At 40.7% G+C, this 12704-nt stretch overlaps 1 protein-coding gene across 3 annotated transcripts; it reads right to left on the bottom strand.

Moving 5' to 3' along the window:
• Positions 1-356: 356 nt before the first annotated feature.
• On the bottom strand, positions 357-4939 carry LOC113091238 (uncharacterized). Of its 3 annotated transcripts, XR_003287315.1 has the most exons (8): positions 4450-4939; positions 2027-2325; positions 1846-1936; positions 1668-1758; positions 1494-1569; positions 1147-1384; positions 840-1011; positions 357-535 (listed from the first exon to the last, which is right to left on the bottom strand). XR_003287315.1 is itself a non-coding variant. In XM_026256655.1 (3 exons), the coding sequence occupies exons 1-3, from the start codon at positions 4828-4830 to the stop codon at positions 486-488; spliced, it is 600 nt and encodes a 199-aa protein (XP_026112440.1). In that variant the 5' UTR covers positions 4831-4939; the 3' UTR covers positions 357-485. The 3 variants fall into 3 exon arrangements, 2 of the variants coding, with proteins under 2 accessions (XP_026112440.1, XP_026112439.1); XM_026256655.1 differs by lacking the exons at positions 840-1011; positions 1147-1384; positions 1494-1569; positions 1668-1758; positions 1846-1936 and having other exon boundaries at positions 2157-2325; XM_026256654.1 differs by lacking the exons at positions 357-535; positions 840-1011; positions 1147-1384; positions 1494-1569; positions 1668-1758 and having other exon boundaries at positions 1890-2325.
• Positions 4940-12704: the final 7765 nt, after the last annotated feature.

The following is a 12704-nucleotide window of genomic DNA, read 5'->3' as shown; positions in this document are numbered from 1 at the left end:
AGCAATAAGGAGGCAGTTTGCAGAGGAGGGACAGACATACAAAGGTTTTCAGTGGCCCCGCTTGGAAGACGATTAATAAATCCATAGTGAAACAAACTACTGGTAAAATTGATCTTTTATTACATGTTAAGACATGAGTGTCATGCGAGATGGAGGCTGACTGCCTCATCCTTGGCAACCTTCTGGACGGAAGAGGTGAGGGGGGCGGTGAAGCAGAGGGCCTGCGGTGTCTTGCAGTATTCCTCTACCAGAGAGACCATAAGATTTGTTGCGTTTACTTGAGGAGAGAAATGTTTAGAAAACATTTAGTTACATGGTTGACTCACATAAAAATAGATAAGATTCGCATAAAAAAAGATATTGAAAAACTAAGTGAAACTACTAACCGTAAGATGGTTTCTCCTTGATGGGGTGGACTACCCAGCCACCTTTCCGAAACCGTGGGTAGCGAACAGCGTAGCGTCCCTCACCCTCACTAGTTCGCGCTACATCTCTGTTGCCATTACTATTGAAATGTAGGGCTGCCAAGAGAAGTCTGTACGAGATAAGTAGTTAGAACATTAGGTCTCCAAAGCTAACCCAATGCAGTGAAATGCAAAATAAATATATGACATTAATGTTTTCAGTTCAAATGGGTCTAAGACAATGACTCATCTTTGCAATTATTTTTTTGCAAACAATATGTAATGCTGTTATCAATCTATAACATTTTGGTCTGCTATACAAGACTGCATTAGTTTTTAGCCATATTCATTCTGTCATCATTTCCTGAAATTGAGAAAAAAAGAAAAAAAAAAACTAATTTTATTAGTATCGATACTTTTAAGTGATAACACTACCTGCTGTACATCCCAAGAAAAGAAAAGCCAGTATGTTTGGGAGCAAAGTGCAGATTGAGGGAATGGTAGGCCTCCAGGGAGAATGTCTGATGCTGAGGTGACAATTGTCGAATATCCTTTACCAGTGCTTTCCTGGCAGCTACACTCTCCAGTTTAGTAGGTGCTGGTGATCCTGAATAAAACATATTCTGTCATATAATCCCTTGCATTCCATAACACAAGTAATTATTAGTACACATGGGGTTATGTATTGATAAAACCAAACTAAAATTTACAAGCACTGAAAAAAATGTGACATCTGTTGTACCTGGTTCCAGCCACTCCTTGTTTCTTGCCTCTCCTTCCAACGGTGGATGTGCGCAGCTGGCAAATGCAGGAGTGCTGTGTTCATGTATGTCCTGTACATTTTGCCTGCATCTCATCTGGATCTCCTGTAGGGGTGGAAGCTGCGGTCCAGTAGAGATGGTTGATGATGGCTGGCCTCCACAGCTTCAGATCCTCACAGTCCCTCTCTTTTGCAGCAGCATCCAGTGCTTTCTGTACACCTGTTCCAGAGCAGACAAACAGAGCAGAGCAAATTAATTATTAGGAAAGTGAATTTAACTACAAAAAAACAAGTCTGTTATATAGAACTACCAACATCCCAATACATACTTTTCCCAATATGCCAGACGTCAAAGAAATGCCTTGTTCCTTCTGAACACATTTTCTCACGTACCCACTTGGCCACCTAAAACACAAATTGATTTTATAGAATTTAGAATTTATTTTGAGTGATACTGTGCCTGTCAATGCTGTTCAGATTTAGATCTCTCCTAGCATCATTACCTGCCACTTGCATGTCTTGGTCCATCAAGAACTGCATACTCCGCTTTAGACCCTCTAGCTCACACCAAGAGCTGCTTGGGACTTCTGAGCTCTGTAAAACCAACTGATTATTACTGAAAAGTAACAGTAATATCAGTAACTAAATCAGACACAAGATTTATGTGTGACATCAGCTTACTTGGACAAGCTGAACATCCAAAACTTTGTTAATTCGATCCTCAATCAAGGAGTAGTTACCGTATTTGGCACAGTGTCCAGGAGAATCTGATCTAAGAACGTCAAAAACAGTTACATTTATAGGTTAATGCAAAAACACATTGACCTGTTCTACATCAGTGACGTGAGCTGGACCAATCTACCTGCAATCACCAGACAGGATCAATCCACCCCCAGTCTACTTCAACTCCCTGATGATCCCCCTCTGCTCATTCCTCCAGGCCTGCATGATGGTAGGGATAGAGTAATAGCGCTGATGGCAGAAAAAAGTGCCAGGACTTATGCACTGCAGTCCAAACAGCTTCAGCATCCTGATTGTCTGAGAAGCCATGCAACCTGAGAAGTGGATGGCACCGCTGAGTAAAAGGTTGCAGGCAGGCATGTTTTGATGCACCTTCTCTTGGTTTTGCCAGTAACGCTCATAACCACAAGTTCCGCAGGCCTGAAAGATACAAGATTCAATACTCAAGCAGCTTTAAGATGAACCAGTAAAAAACCTGTATAGTTAAGACACAAATTATTAATATACAGTATTGTTCAAAATAATAGCAGTACAATGTGACTAACCAGAATAATCAAGGTTTTTAGTATATTTTTATTGCTACGTGGCAAACAAGTTACCAGTAGGTTCAGTAGATTGTCAGAAAACAAACAAGACCCAGCATTCATGATATGCACGCTCTTAAGGCTGTGCAATTGGGCAATTAGTTGAAAGGGGTGTGTTCAAAAAAATAGCAGTGTCTACCTTTGACTGTACAAACTCAAAACTATTTTGTACAAACATTTTTTTTTTCTGGGATTTAGCAATCCTGTGAATCACTAAACTAATATTTAGTTCTATGACCACAGTTTTTTTAAACTGCTTGACATCTGGGTGGCATGGAGTCAACCAACTTGTGGCACCTCTCAGCTGTTATTCCACTCCATGATTCTTTAACAACATTCCACAATTCATTCACATTTCTTGGTTTTGCTTCAGAAACAGCATTTTTGATATCACCCCACAAGTTCTCAATTGGATTAAGGTCTGGAGATTGGGCTGGCCACTCCATAACATTAATTTTGTTGGTTTGGAACCAAGACTTTGCCCGTTTACTAGTGTGCTTGGGTCATTGTCTTGTTGAAACAACCATTTCAAGGGCATGTCCTCTTCAGCATAGGGCAACATGACCTCTTCAAGTATTTTAACATATGCAAACTGATCCATGATCCCTGGTATGCGATAAATAGGCCCAACACCATAGTAGGAGAAACATGCCCATATCATGATGCTTGCACCTCCATGCTTCACTGTCTTCACTGTGTACTGTGGCTTGAATTCAGAGTTTGGGGGTCGTCTCACAAACTGCCTATGGCCCTTGGACCCAAAAAGAACAATTTTACTCTCATCAGTCCACAAAATGTTCCTCCATTTCTCTTTAGGCCAGTTGATGTGTTCTTTGGCAAATTGTAACCTCTTCTGCACATGCCTTTTTTTTAACAGAGGGACTTTGCGGGGGATTCTTGAAAATAGATTAGCTTCACACAGACGTCTTCTAACTGTCACAGTACTTACAGGTAACTCCAGGCTGTCTTTGATCATCCTGGAGGTGATCATTGGCTGAGCCTTTGCCATTCTGGTTATTCTTCTATCCATTTTGATGGTTGTCTTCCGTTTTCTTCCACGTCTCTCTGGTTTTGCTCTCCATTTTAAGGCATTGGAGATCATTTTAGCTGAACAGCCTATCATTTTTTGCACCTCTTTATAGGTTTTCCCCTCTCTAATCAACTTTTTAATCAAAGTACGCTGTTCTTCTGAACAATGTCTTGAACGACCCATTTTCCTCAGCTTTCAAATGCATGTTCAACAAGTGTTGGCTTCATCCTTAAATAGGGGCCACCTGATTCACACCTGTTTCTTCACAAAATTGATGACCTCAGTGATTGAATGCCACACTGCTATTTTTTTGAACACACCCTTTTCAACTAATTCAACTAATTGCCCAATTGCACAGCCTTAAGAGCGTGCATATCATGAATGCTGGGTCTCATTTGTTTTCTGAGAATCTACTGAACCTACTGGTAACTTGTTTGCCACGTAACAATAAAAAAATATACGAAAAACCTTGATTATTGATATACTACCTATTGATTATTATTATACAACCTTGGTTAGTCACATTGTACTGCTATTATTTTGAACAATACTGTACATACTGTACATTCACAGACTATAATTCAGCTCCTCATAGACAGTTGACAAATAAGACATTACATCTATTTGGCGGGCGCTAATACAAGTTAAATGCGTGAATTTAACCGAGTAGTAATATGCGAATGCAACCACATAAATTTTTTATTAAAAAAATTACATTTTCTGGAACCTGGTCTTAATAGCTCAATAAAATAAGTGTCAGGAGGCTCATGTGCCGCCTCACGGGGTGTAACAAGAGTAAGCTGACGGCAGCTAGGCGGGCTTTCGTGCCATGCCAAGACCATTATAACATCAAGAAAAATACATTTGCAGAAATTACATGCAGAGCTACATTTCGATACAACAATTTATATATGGTATTATAAGACTTACTGTGCAAAGCTCCCTTTTTCGACGCGCAGATTCTCTCCTAGTGCTAACATTAACGTTAGACTCTTCACTCCCGCCAGATTTTGCAGGTGGACCTGCATGCACCGATGGCACAGCTCCATTTGCCAGCCTAACCCACTCTTTTCGTCGAAATCCCATGCGAAATTCCATAAGATCTCCTTGGTTGTAGCTGTCCGGTGTGAAGTGTTTTTCACATACCACCGTGTGTCTTGTCAACGAGGAGGCAGCGAAATTGCTTCTCTTTGCCTGGACGAAACGTATCCAAGCACGGAAATCTTTGTGTTTCTTGTTTGGAAATCGGTGGACCCGATGGCCAGACAAGTTGGAGTTGTTGCATCCAAAACAAACACAAAAATTCACCATTGTGACAACTCAAACCTACTATAACTATAATAACGAGAACGACAATCTCTATTTTCTGTTTCCACCTCTCAGACTACGTAAACCCACACTGAGAACCAGGGCTGCAGCGCCTATGCCTGTCGTTACGTCATATGACGCGTTCTCTGGGAAAAGGCGGGTTTTTGGAGCGTAGCTTAGAATAGGCACTTTTTTTTCTTAATTTCTGCCCGTGGGTGTTGTAAAACATATGTATTCTTATGTATGTCTTTTTAAATTTACATTTTCATGCAATATTCTGTATAAATTAAGTTATAAAATTAAATTGAAAGATGGCCTTTAAGATTTGCAAACCAGTAAGTGCACTGGTTTGTAAAAAAAAAATGTACCCGATGTGCACTTAATTTTCTGAAATAACACCACATCTTAAAGCTTTTAAGAGGATTACAAATACGAATATTCAAAACGTGCAGGTCTGCTGTAAACAAGAGCTCACAACTGTCTAAAGCCCCTTTCACACTGCCATTTCGGCAAATACAGGGGTAAAGTGTTCCTGTAATTGTTCCCTGGTCGCTAGATTTGGCACTTTCACACTGCCAGTGATGACCCGGTATATGTGCGCGTGCTTTCACACACAACCCTTGGAAGATCCCGTAACGACACGTGACGTGTAATGTACGAGTCGACAACGCTTGGCACGTTATACTTTCACTGAAGCAAGCAAACGATCTCGGCGTCAGCGCGGAAAGTGAGGAACTAGCTGATCTCTGCTTCATTACAGTTTGCACATATGTTTTCGTCGCGAATGTTGATCTTCCTTCAAAACAGCCGGTAAAAGAGTCACGCGATGACGCGCGTCATCACTTCGATACGGAATTAGATCTGGCTTTTGTTCACACAGCGCTCGTTCCGGATCGATTACCGCAATGTTACTAGGTCCCCGACCCGGGTTCAATTCGGTAATCAATTCCGGGGCGTGGTTGCTTTCACACAGAAGGCGACCAGGCAATGTTACAGGAATATTGCGGGTCCGACGTGCAGTGTGAAAGGGGCTTAAATGAGCAACCTAGATCTCTTGAACAGACATCTTATTTTCTATTAATAGCATTTATTAATCAAAACAGTCAATTGAAGTCTGCAAACCCACAGCAGGGCTGATATGCAAGCTGGTATGTGTCTCCATTTCTGCACGAGTCTGTGTTGTTGTCTTTTTATCAGTGTCCCACAACTACTTCAGAATTTAAGGCAAATATTTGAGTGAAGATGGGGGCGGGGTGGCTTGTTTTGAGGCTCTAAATTAAACTTTAATGTGTACTTTAACAGAATTCTCTTCTTTTTGTTTCTTTAAAAACACATAACCACAATAGATTTACATCTTTTGAGTAGCACTTCTGATTACATCTCTCTGTCACTCATCAGCCTGTCTGTTAGTTCATTTGATTTTATAGCCCATTTAGGCTAGGGCTATAAAATCAAAGTAAGAACAAATAAATCTGTTAACAAACATTTAAACGTGCCAGCTTAATTCATGATTCTTTTAAACACTTTTTGTTCTTTTGTATGACTATACCCAGATAGCAATGAGTCGGCGGACCGCCGGCGGCGCTCCGGCGGCAGTAGAAGTGTCAGAATAGCGTAATCGCAAACACGTTTGACGGTGCACCGCCGGCGGCAGCCGCTTTTTAGAAGCGGCAGCCGCCTTCCTACCGCCTTCGTTCCGCGGCCGGCCCGCGGGCCAACCGCCGTCCCGCTGCCGTTATATCAAAGGCGACCCTTCCGCGGCCCGTCGGAGGCAAACGCTATTTTCGAGCGATCGGTCGCCGCTTGCTTATTTATTTATTTATATATATATATTATATATATATATATATTATGCAGTTTATCAAGAATAATGATTGATCAAACCAGAAAAATTTCCATTTTTAATTCCACATTTCAAAGTACAGTAACTGTCATTGAAACATGATGTCAGATCCCTGAAATATAAATAACAGAAAAAAAGAGAAAAAAAATAAATAAATACACACACACACACACACACATGCAGGTTTCCAATTAAATTGTTAAAAAAAAAAAAACAGCCTTAGCTTACAAGCAAATTATAACACTTACAATAATTGTTAATAATATAAAGAGGTCAGCTCTGGCATGAAAAGAATTACCAGTAAACATAAGTAATGAGTATATCTGGTACCAAAGAATGTGCAGGACACCAAAAAAAATTCAGGTATAACATCACATTTACAAGCCATTTCTAACAATAAGATAAGTGGTAATAATTTAGAATAAAGCTCTGGAGTAGAATAGACCATTATAATGGCATTGCTGACCTGGGGTACAAGATGTCTCTTGTATCTGTGATAAACATCTTCAAATATATATAAAAAATACTGAGGTAAAAAAAGTAGTAGAACAGATATAACTGCAATACTGACCCTATGGCACAAGGATTTACAAGCTATATTTAACAATATAATAAGTTAAGCACTATGATAATATCCACAGTGAACAGTGTGGATTGGGGAGTGCAGTCTGACACTTCTGGCTTCTTTAGGGGTCTTGATGTTACTGACTGCAGGATAAAGAAAGGGTTCCAGTTGTCAGTGATGCTGGGATGTCAGTAGTCAGCCTAGGTTTAAGGGGTCGGCTGTGGGTCCCTCTCAGCTGTGCGGCGCCTTTTCCGCCTTCACGGTCAGATGCTCCTTTCAGGTAACGCGTAACGTTAACCTGGATGGCTTCATCAGTGGCATCCTGTGTTGCCGGGTTCTTCCGGATGGCTCCTGTAGAAAATACAGATCTGTCATTCCATTTGAATGGCATAATGCCATACACATCTACTAAACATATATTTTTTTTTTTTTTTTTTTTTTTTTACATCCAACTTACTTTGAACAATGGTCTTCAGGAACATGTCTCTAAAACATGCTTTATCCCCAACTCCAGTCCAGGTTGTATTGATGGAAAGGTGATTAGAGAAGATACTTTGAAGCATCCGCCAGACGGTTGTCTTTAGGTCCCTCCCACATTTGATTGCCAAAAACCGAAGCTGAAAATCCAAAAAAAGTGTTACAAATTACATTTCTCTGAAGCTTATCATACATAAATATAAAATGTGACAGGCTATGGATTCAGACTGTAGAATATGCAGTGTACAATCTTAATTCTACTTTTTACATTACCCTATGGAGTTATAAACGAAATCAGCACACTTACAAATCGTTCCTGGAGCTCTTTATCCTGCCTCAAACTGTTGTCAAGCAACGCCAAATCTTCCTGGGTGTCTAGGGGGAGTAACAGATCCCCTGGCAGGGATAACTCTCCAAAAGACACACTGGCACTGAAATGTTGCAGCATAGTGTCCATTTTGTTGTCCATGCTACGCACAACATCGCCAAACTCTCCAAGACTTGCGGAACCACTGCAAATGGCTGATCCTCCTCATCAATAAACTGAACATTGGCAAACAGCATCTAAAATAGAAGAAAAACGTGCATAAAGTAAAAATTGATTAATTTCCAGGCAAAATAAATTAAATTCTCACCCCTTCAAAAAAAGCAGTCATTTTTACAAGTGGATCAACGGAAAACCAGCCTTTCCATCCAGGCAAGGAAGAAGATAATATTTCTTCTGCACATTTGCTATATGGGTAAAGCGGAGTGTATCTGACAGGCCAGATAAATGAAAAATGCCTAGCTTGGAAGATTCCACAGGGTAAGTGAAGAAATCGACCATGTTCCGGAACCTCTTGTAGATGAGCAAAGTGTTGTCCATTTCATCAACGACGACATTCTGTATAACAACTATGTCTTTATTTTCCAACAGGACACAGTTGTCTCCCTCTGAACGTTTCACAACAAAGTCTTGAAAGTAACACTCCTCATACTGCTTTTTCACAGAAAGACCGTTGAGAAGTGGTCCATGGTTGTGCTCTCTCAAGGACCTTGTTTTGGAGATGTTTGTTCTTCTGTGCTGACTTCTCTCTGACAATCGGCGAACAACCTGCTCCAGTGGTTGTGCAGGCTTGCGCAACAGTTTCTTCAGACACCCAAGGAAGTTTTCAAATGGGAAGCATGATATGTTATCAAGGACGCCATACTTTTTGGCATCTTGGCTCAGGTGCACCAATCCATGCATGTTGTATGTCACATGTTCTTTTCCATAAAGCTTGCTGCAGTGATCAACAAAGAGAACCAATATTCTGTGTGCATAGTCTGCAAGGTCAGCACACAGGGACACATTCAGTAGGATGGTGATGCCAACTGAAAGCAGCATGAAGTTGTTGTACACTTGAGTTGGTACAAGGCCTTTTAAGCTGACTGGTCCAGTGTACAAGAGGAACTGCCTGAATTCTGTAGCTTTCCAACGCTCAACATCTTCCATGGATCGTTGCTTCCTGTTGAACTCGCACGGAACATGAGGTGTGAAGGTCAGGAGTACTCTGGAGAGCTCTTTTACCATGCTGGGCGAAAATCTTGTCAGCCGCCGTCCCTTTAGCCAAAGATGCAACAACTTTCTTGTCACTCCAAGGCATACCAGATGCATATAATCCAGTGGGAACTGGGTGACCAAACCAACAGACAACAATGCCAATGGCGTTTCTCCACACTGATGACTGTCATCAGAAAGTTCATCACGGACTGCATGGTCTAATCTTGGAGCAGAATCTGTTTGAGGAAAGGTCATCCTGTTCTCGTAGTGGACCCCCTTTTGAACACACTTGTCACACCCATAATATCCACTGTGACCTTTCACATTTCGAACAAGTGCACGAGCAGGGGCGTCACAGATAAATGTTGATATTTTGAAAGGAAGTGCTCTCCTTTCAAACAGAACTCCTTCCGCTTCAAGTCGCTGTGCCTCTTCTACAAAAGGATTCAAAAAGTGAAGGCTGCTTGGCTTCTTCTTCCCATAATAGAGACCAATGACAAATGGAAGTTTGTTTTGTTGGACATTACACACGTATTGCTCAATTAAACCAAGAACTGGCCAGAACTGGGCATTTGAGCTTTTGAAAAGTGGAAGTCCATCAACATTAACTTGCATTGAAACTGACGTCAACTTCTGCAATTCAGGAGACACTAAAAACTGCGATAGTATTCCACTTTCAATTCCAGAGTGATGGTATACACCACCTGAGAGTTCTGTTGTTTTAACACAAGTCACTGTTTTCAGAAGGGTTCTTGGGTCTTTAGGAAGGGTTGGATGATCCTTGGACAAAATGGTTAAAAGCTTACCCAGTGCCACATGGGGGATCATGTTGTCAATAGCCCACCCTGCCAATTGTGTCCTTAGGCAATCCTCTTCCTCCTCACTATCTTCTGTGCTTGAGGAAAAAATTTCACTAGGTTCATACACCTCATCAACAGTTATTTCCTGTGCTTCAGGGGTTACAGTTTGTCCATGGCTTGTTGAAGCCATTCCATGTTGATGTTCATTTACAGGAGGATTTACTTGGTCAAAGTCAGGAATAACAGCAAGTAGAGCATCGTTTGCAGCTGCAGTGTAAAAAAGGCGAAACAGCATGTGTTAGCTAACACTCTGAACTAGACTAGCAGCGTGCGTGTCAGAACAAACAAATGAAAACAACCTAACGTTACTGGTATCATCATTCGGTTTAGTTAGAAAACAACACAAGTTATACTGATCAGTCTTGTCGTAGATTTTGCTACCTACTGCTGGAACCACATTACCACATGGGCGGCGGCATAATTGTCCATACAAGTAACTGTAGTTAATTCGACTGACCAAAACTAACTTAAAACACATACGTACTCACACTCGTATAAACATACGTATCTTAGAAGAAAAGAAAAACTCAACGCCTGGAAGAAACAAAGTAGCTATTACAGAAAGTTAATTGTAACATGGCGGCAACTTTGTAAACAAGGCTAACTTACTTTAGCCTTACTTTAGCTTGACTAGTAAGGCATGAACAAAGATGACTACAGATTTTACAAAGATAAACTAAAAACAATGTAAACATAATATTGCGTTAAGGAAACATGTACTTACTTAAACGATGGTAGTCCACAGAAACTCGCGATTGAACGGCGAACTGACGCGAATGTGTGCTCTAGTTATGTTGTTTGGGGAGGGGCCAGGAGCTCAGTGGCTCCAGTGCGTCATCGAGCCACCGTTTTAGCTCCGCCCCAAAAAAAATCCTGAACACAGCAATGGTGAAAACCTATACTTTCTAACATTTATAATGTGTTTACATTTTTTTAAGTGTTTTACTGTCTTAAACATTTGTACAGGTCGCAATTGCAAATTAATCCCTTATACATGTAAAAAGTCAAAAAAAAAAAAAAAAATCGAGGTTGGAAAAAAATGAAAGACATAAAATGACATTTCCTGGAATGGCAGAAAGACGAAATATTTCTAAATATTTCATAAATCTGCCAGTGCAGCTGTGAAACCAGAGGAGCTTTTAGATTTTAGTTTATCCTTCTGATCAGGTCAAAACAGAGATTTTCCTGTTTATGATAGGCTATTACCATGGTTGCAAATTAATAAAAAATTATAAAGTATAGACCTACCCAAGATTTTTGGCCATGTTGCAGATGTCTTTCACTGTTCACTGATGTAGCCAGGCATTAGTGAAAAGTCTTACTTCATCAATTTATTCAGCTAAATTGTTCATACCATGAATTAAATATCTATTTTAAAACCTAATCAGAATCAGAAAGATATTTATTGCCAAGTAAGTTTTACAAAAGGAATTATTTTTGGTTTATGCATGTCTCAATTGTGCATAAATCAAAGAAATGTAAACAATTTTCACCTAAGTGCATAAAACAATTTTACATATAGCCTATTAGGCTACTCTATCGCTTCAGAGTTTCAAAGTAATTTAAATGTAATTTCCTAAACCGTACCTTATCATGGAATCAAGAGTCAAGAATAAACCCTAATGGCTTAAAAAAAAAAAAAATAATAATAATAATAATAATAATAATAATATGGGATTTAATTCACATATAGGCTATTATGATTTTATAATCGCTTCAGATGTGAAAAGTAGTTAAAATGCTGTCAGTTCCACTTCCATTCTAACTCCCAACATGCTAAACATAGCCTTGGCTGCTGGTCGATTTTAGTAGAAATCATTGTATTTCAAAGCGGCTTGCCGCCAGCCGGCCGCGGTCCATTAGACGGAGGCAACCGCCAAAGAAAATGAAGCAGTCGGCCCGCCGGCTTTTCGCCGGCGGCATCTCGCAAGAAATGGGAGTGACGTATTCGGCGGCAAACGTTTCATCCCCGCCAGCGGGACGCACCTATAGCCGACAGCTTAGGGCCGGCGGCAAAAAGAAGCCGTGCGGATATTTTTTGCTAGCTGGGTAACTGCTCTCTCTCTCTCTCTGTCGTAAGCATGCGTGGGCGTTTGTGGCAACTGCGAAGTTTGTGGTGTGCGAGTTTCTTACGATCTTTTCTTCTTTTTCCAAAGTTAGTATTAGGTGAGTTTTTGTTGTCTTGTTCTCGGCGTGTGTTTGAGATGGAGACTCACTCGATAGGGTGTGACTCCTCTCTCACACTCCGCCATGGAGTTAGATGTGTACCTGAGGCCGGTGTCTCAGTGGAAGAAGTGCTCGTGGCGATAGGCGAACATGTGGGGTTTGATAATGTTGTTTCAGCCTCGCGGATGAATAAGGCCGTTGTGGTCTTTCTGAAATAACGGAACTTAACAAGTCGGTTGGTTGGCGTTTATACTGTCATTTCTCCGCACGTGTCTCAATCGACCCGTATAACAATCTCAAACTGTCCCCCTTTCATACCAAATCACGTCATAGAAAAGGAATTGTTGAGATATGGGAAAATCGCTAGTGGAATTAAAATGGTTCCACTAGGATGTAAAAATTAGTCACTGAAACATGTCACGTCTTTTAGACGGCAAGTGTTTA

Source organism: Carassius auratus, unplaced genomic scaffold (genome assembly GCF_003368295.1).
Source record: "Carassius auratus strain Wakin unplaced genomic scaffold, ASM336829v1 scaf_tig00214145, whole genome shotgun sequence".
NCBI classification, from domain to species: domain Eukaryota; kingdom Metazoa; phylum Chordata; class Actinopteri; order Cypriniformes; family Cyprinidae; genus Carassius; species Carassius auratus.
Note: the sequence above shows the minus strand (reverse complement) of the source record. Positions and strands in the feature narration are given on the sequence as shown.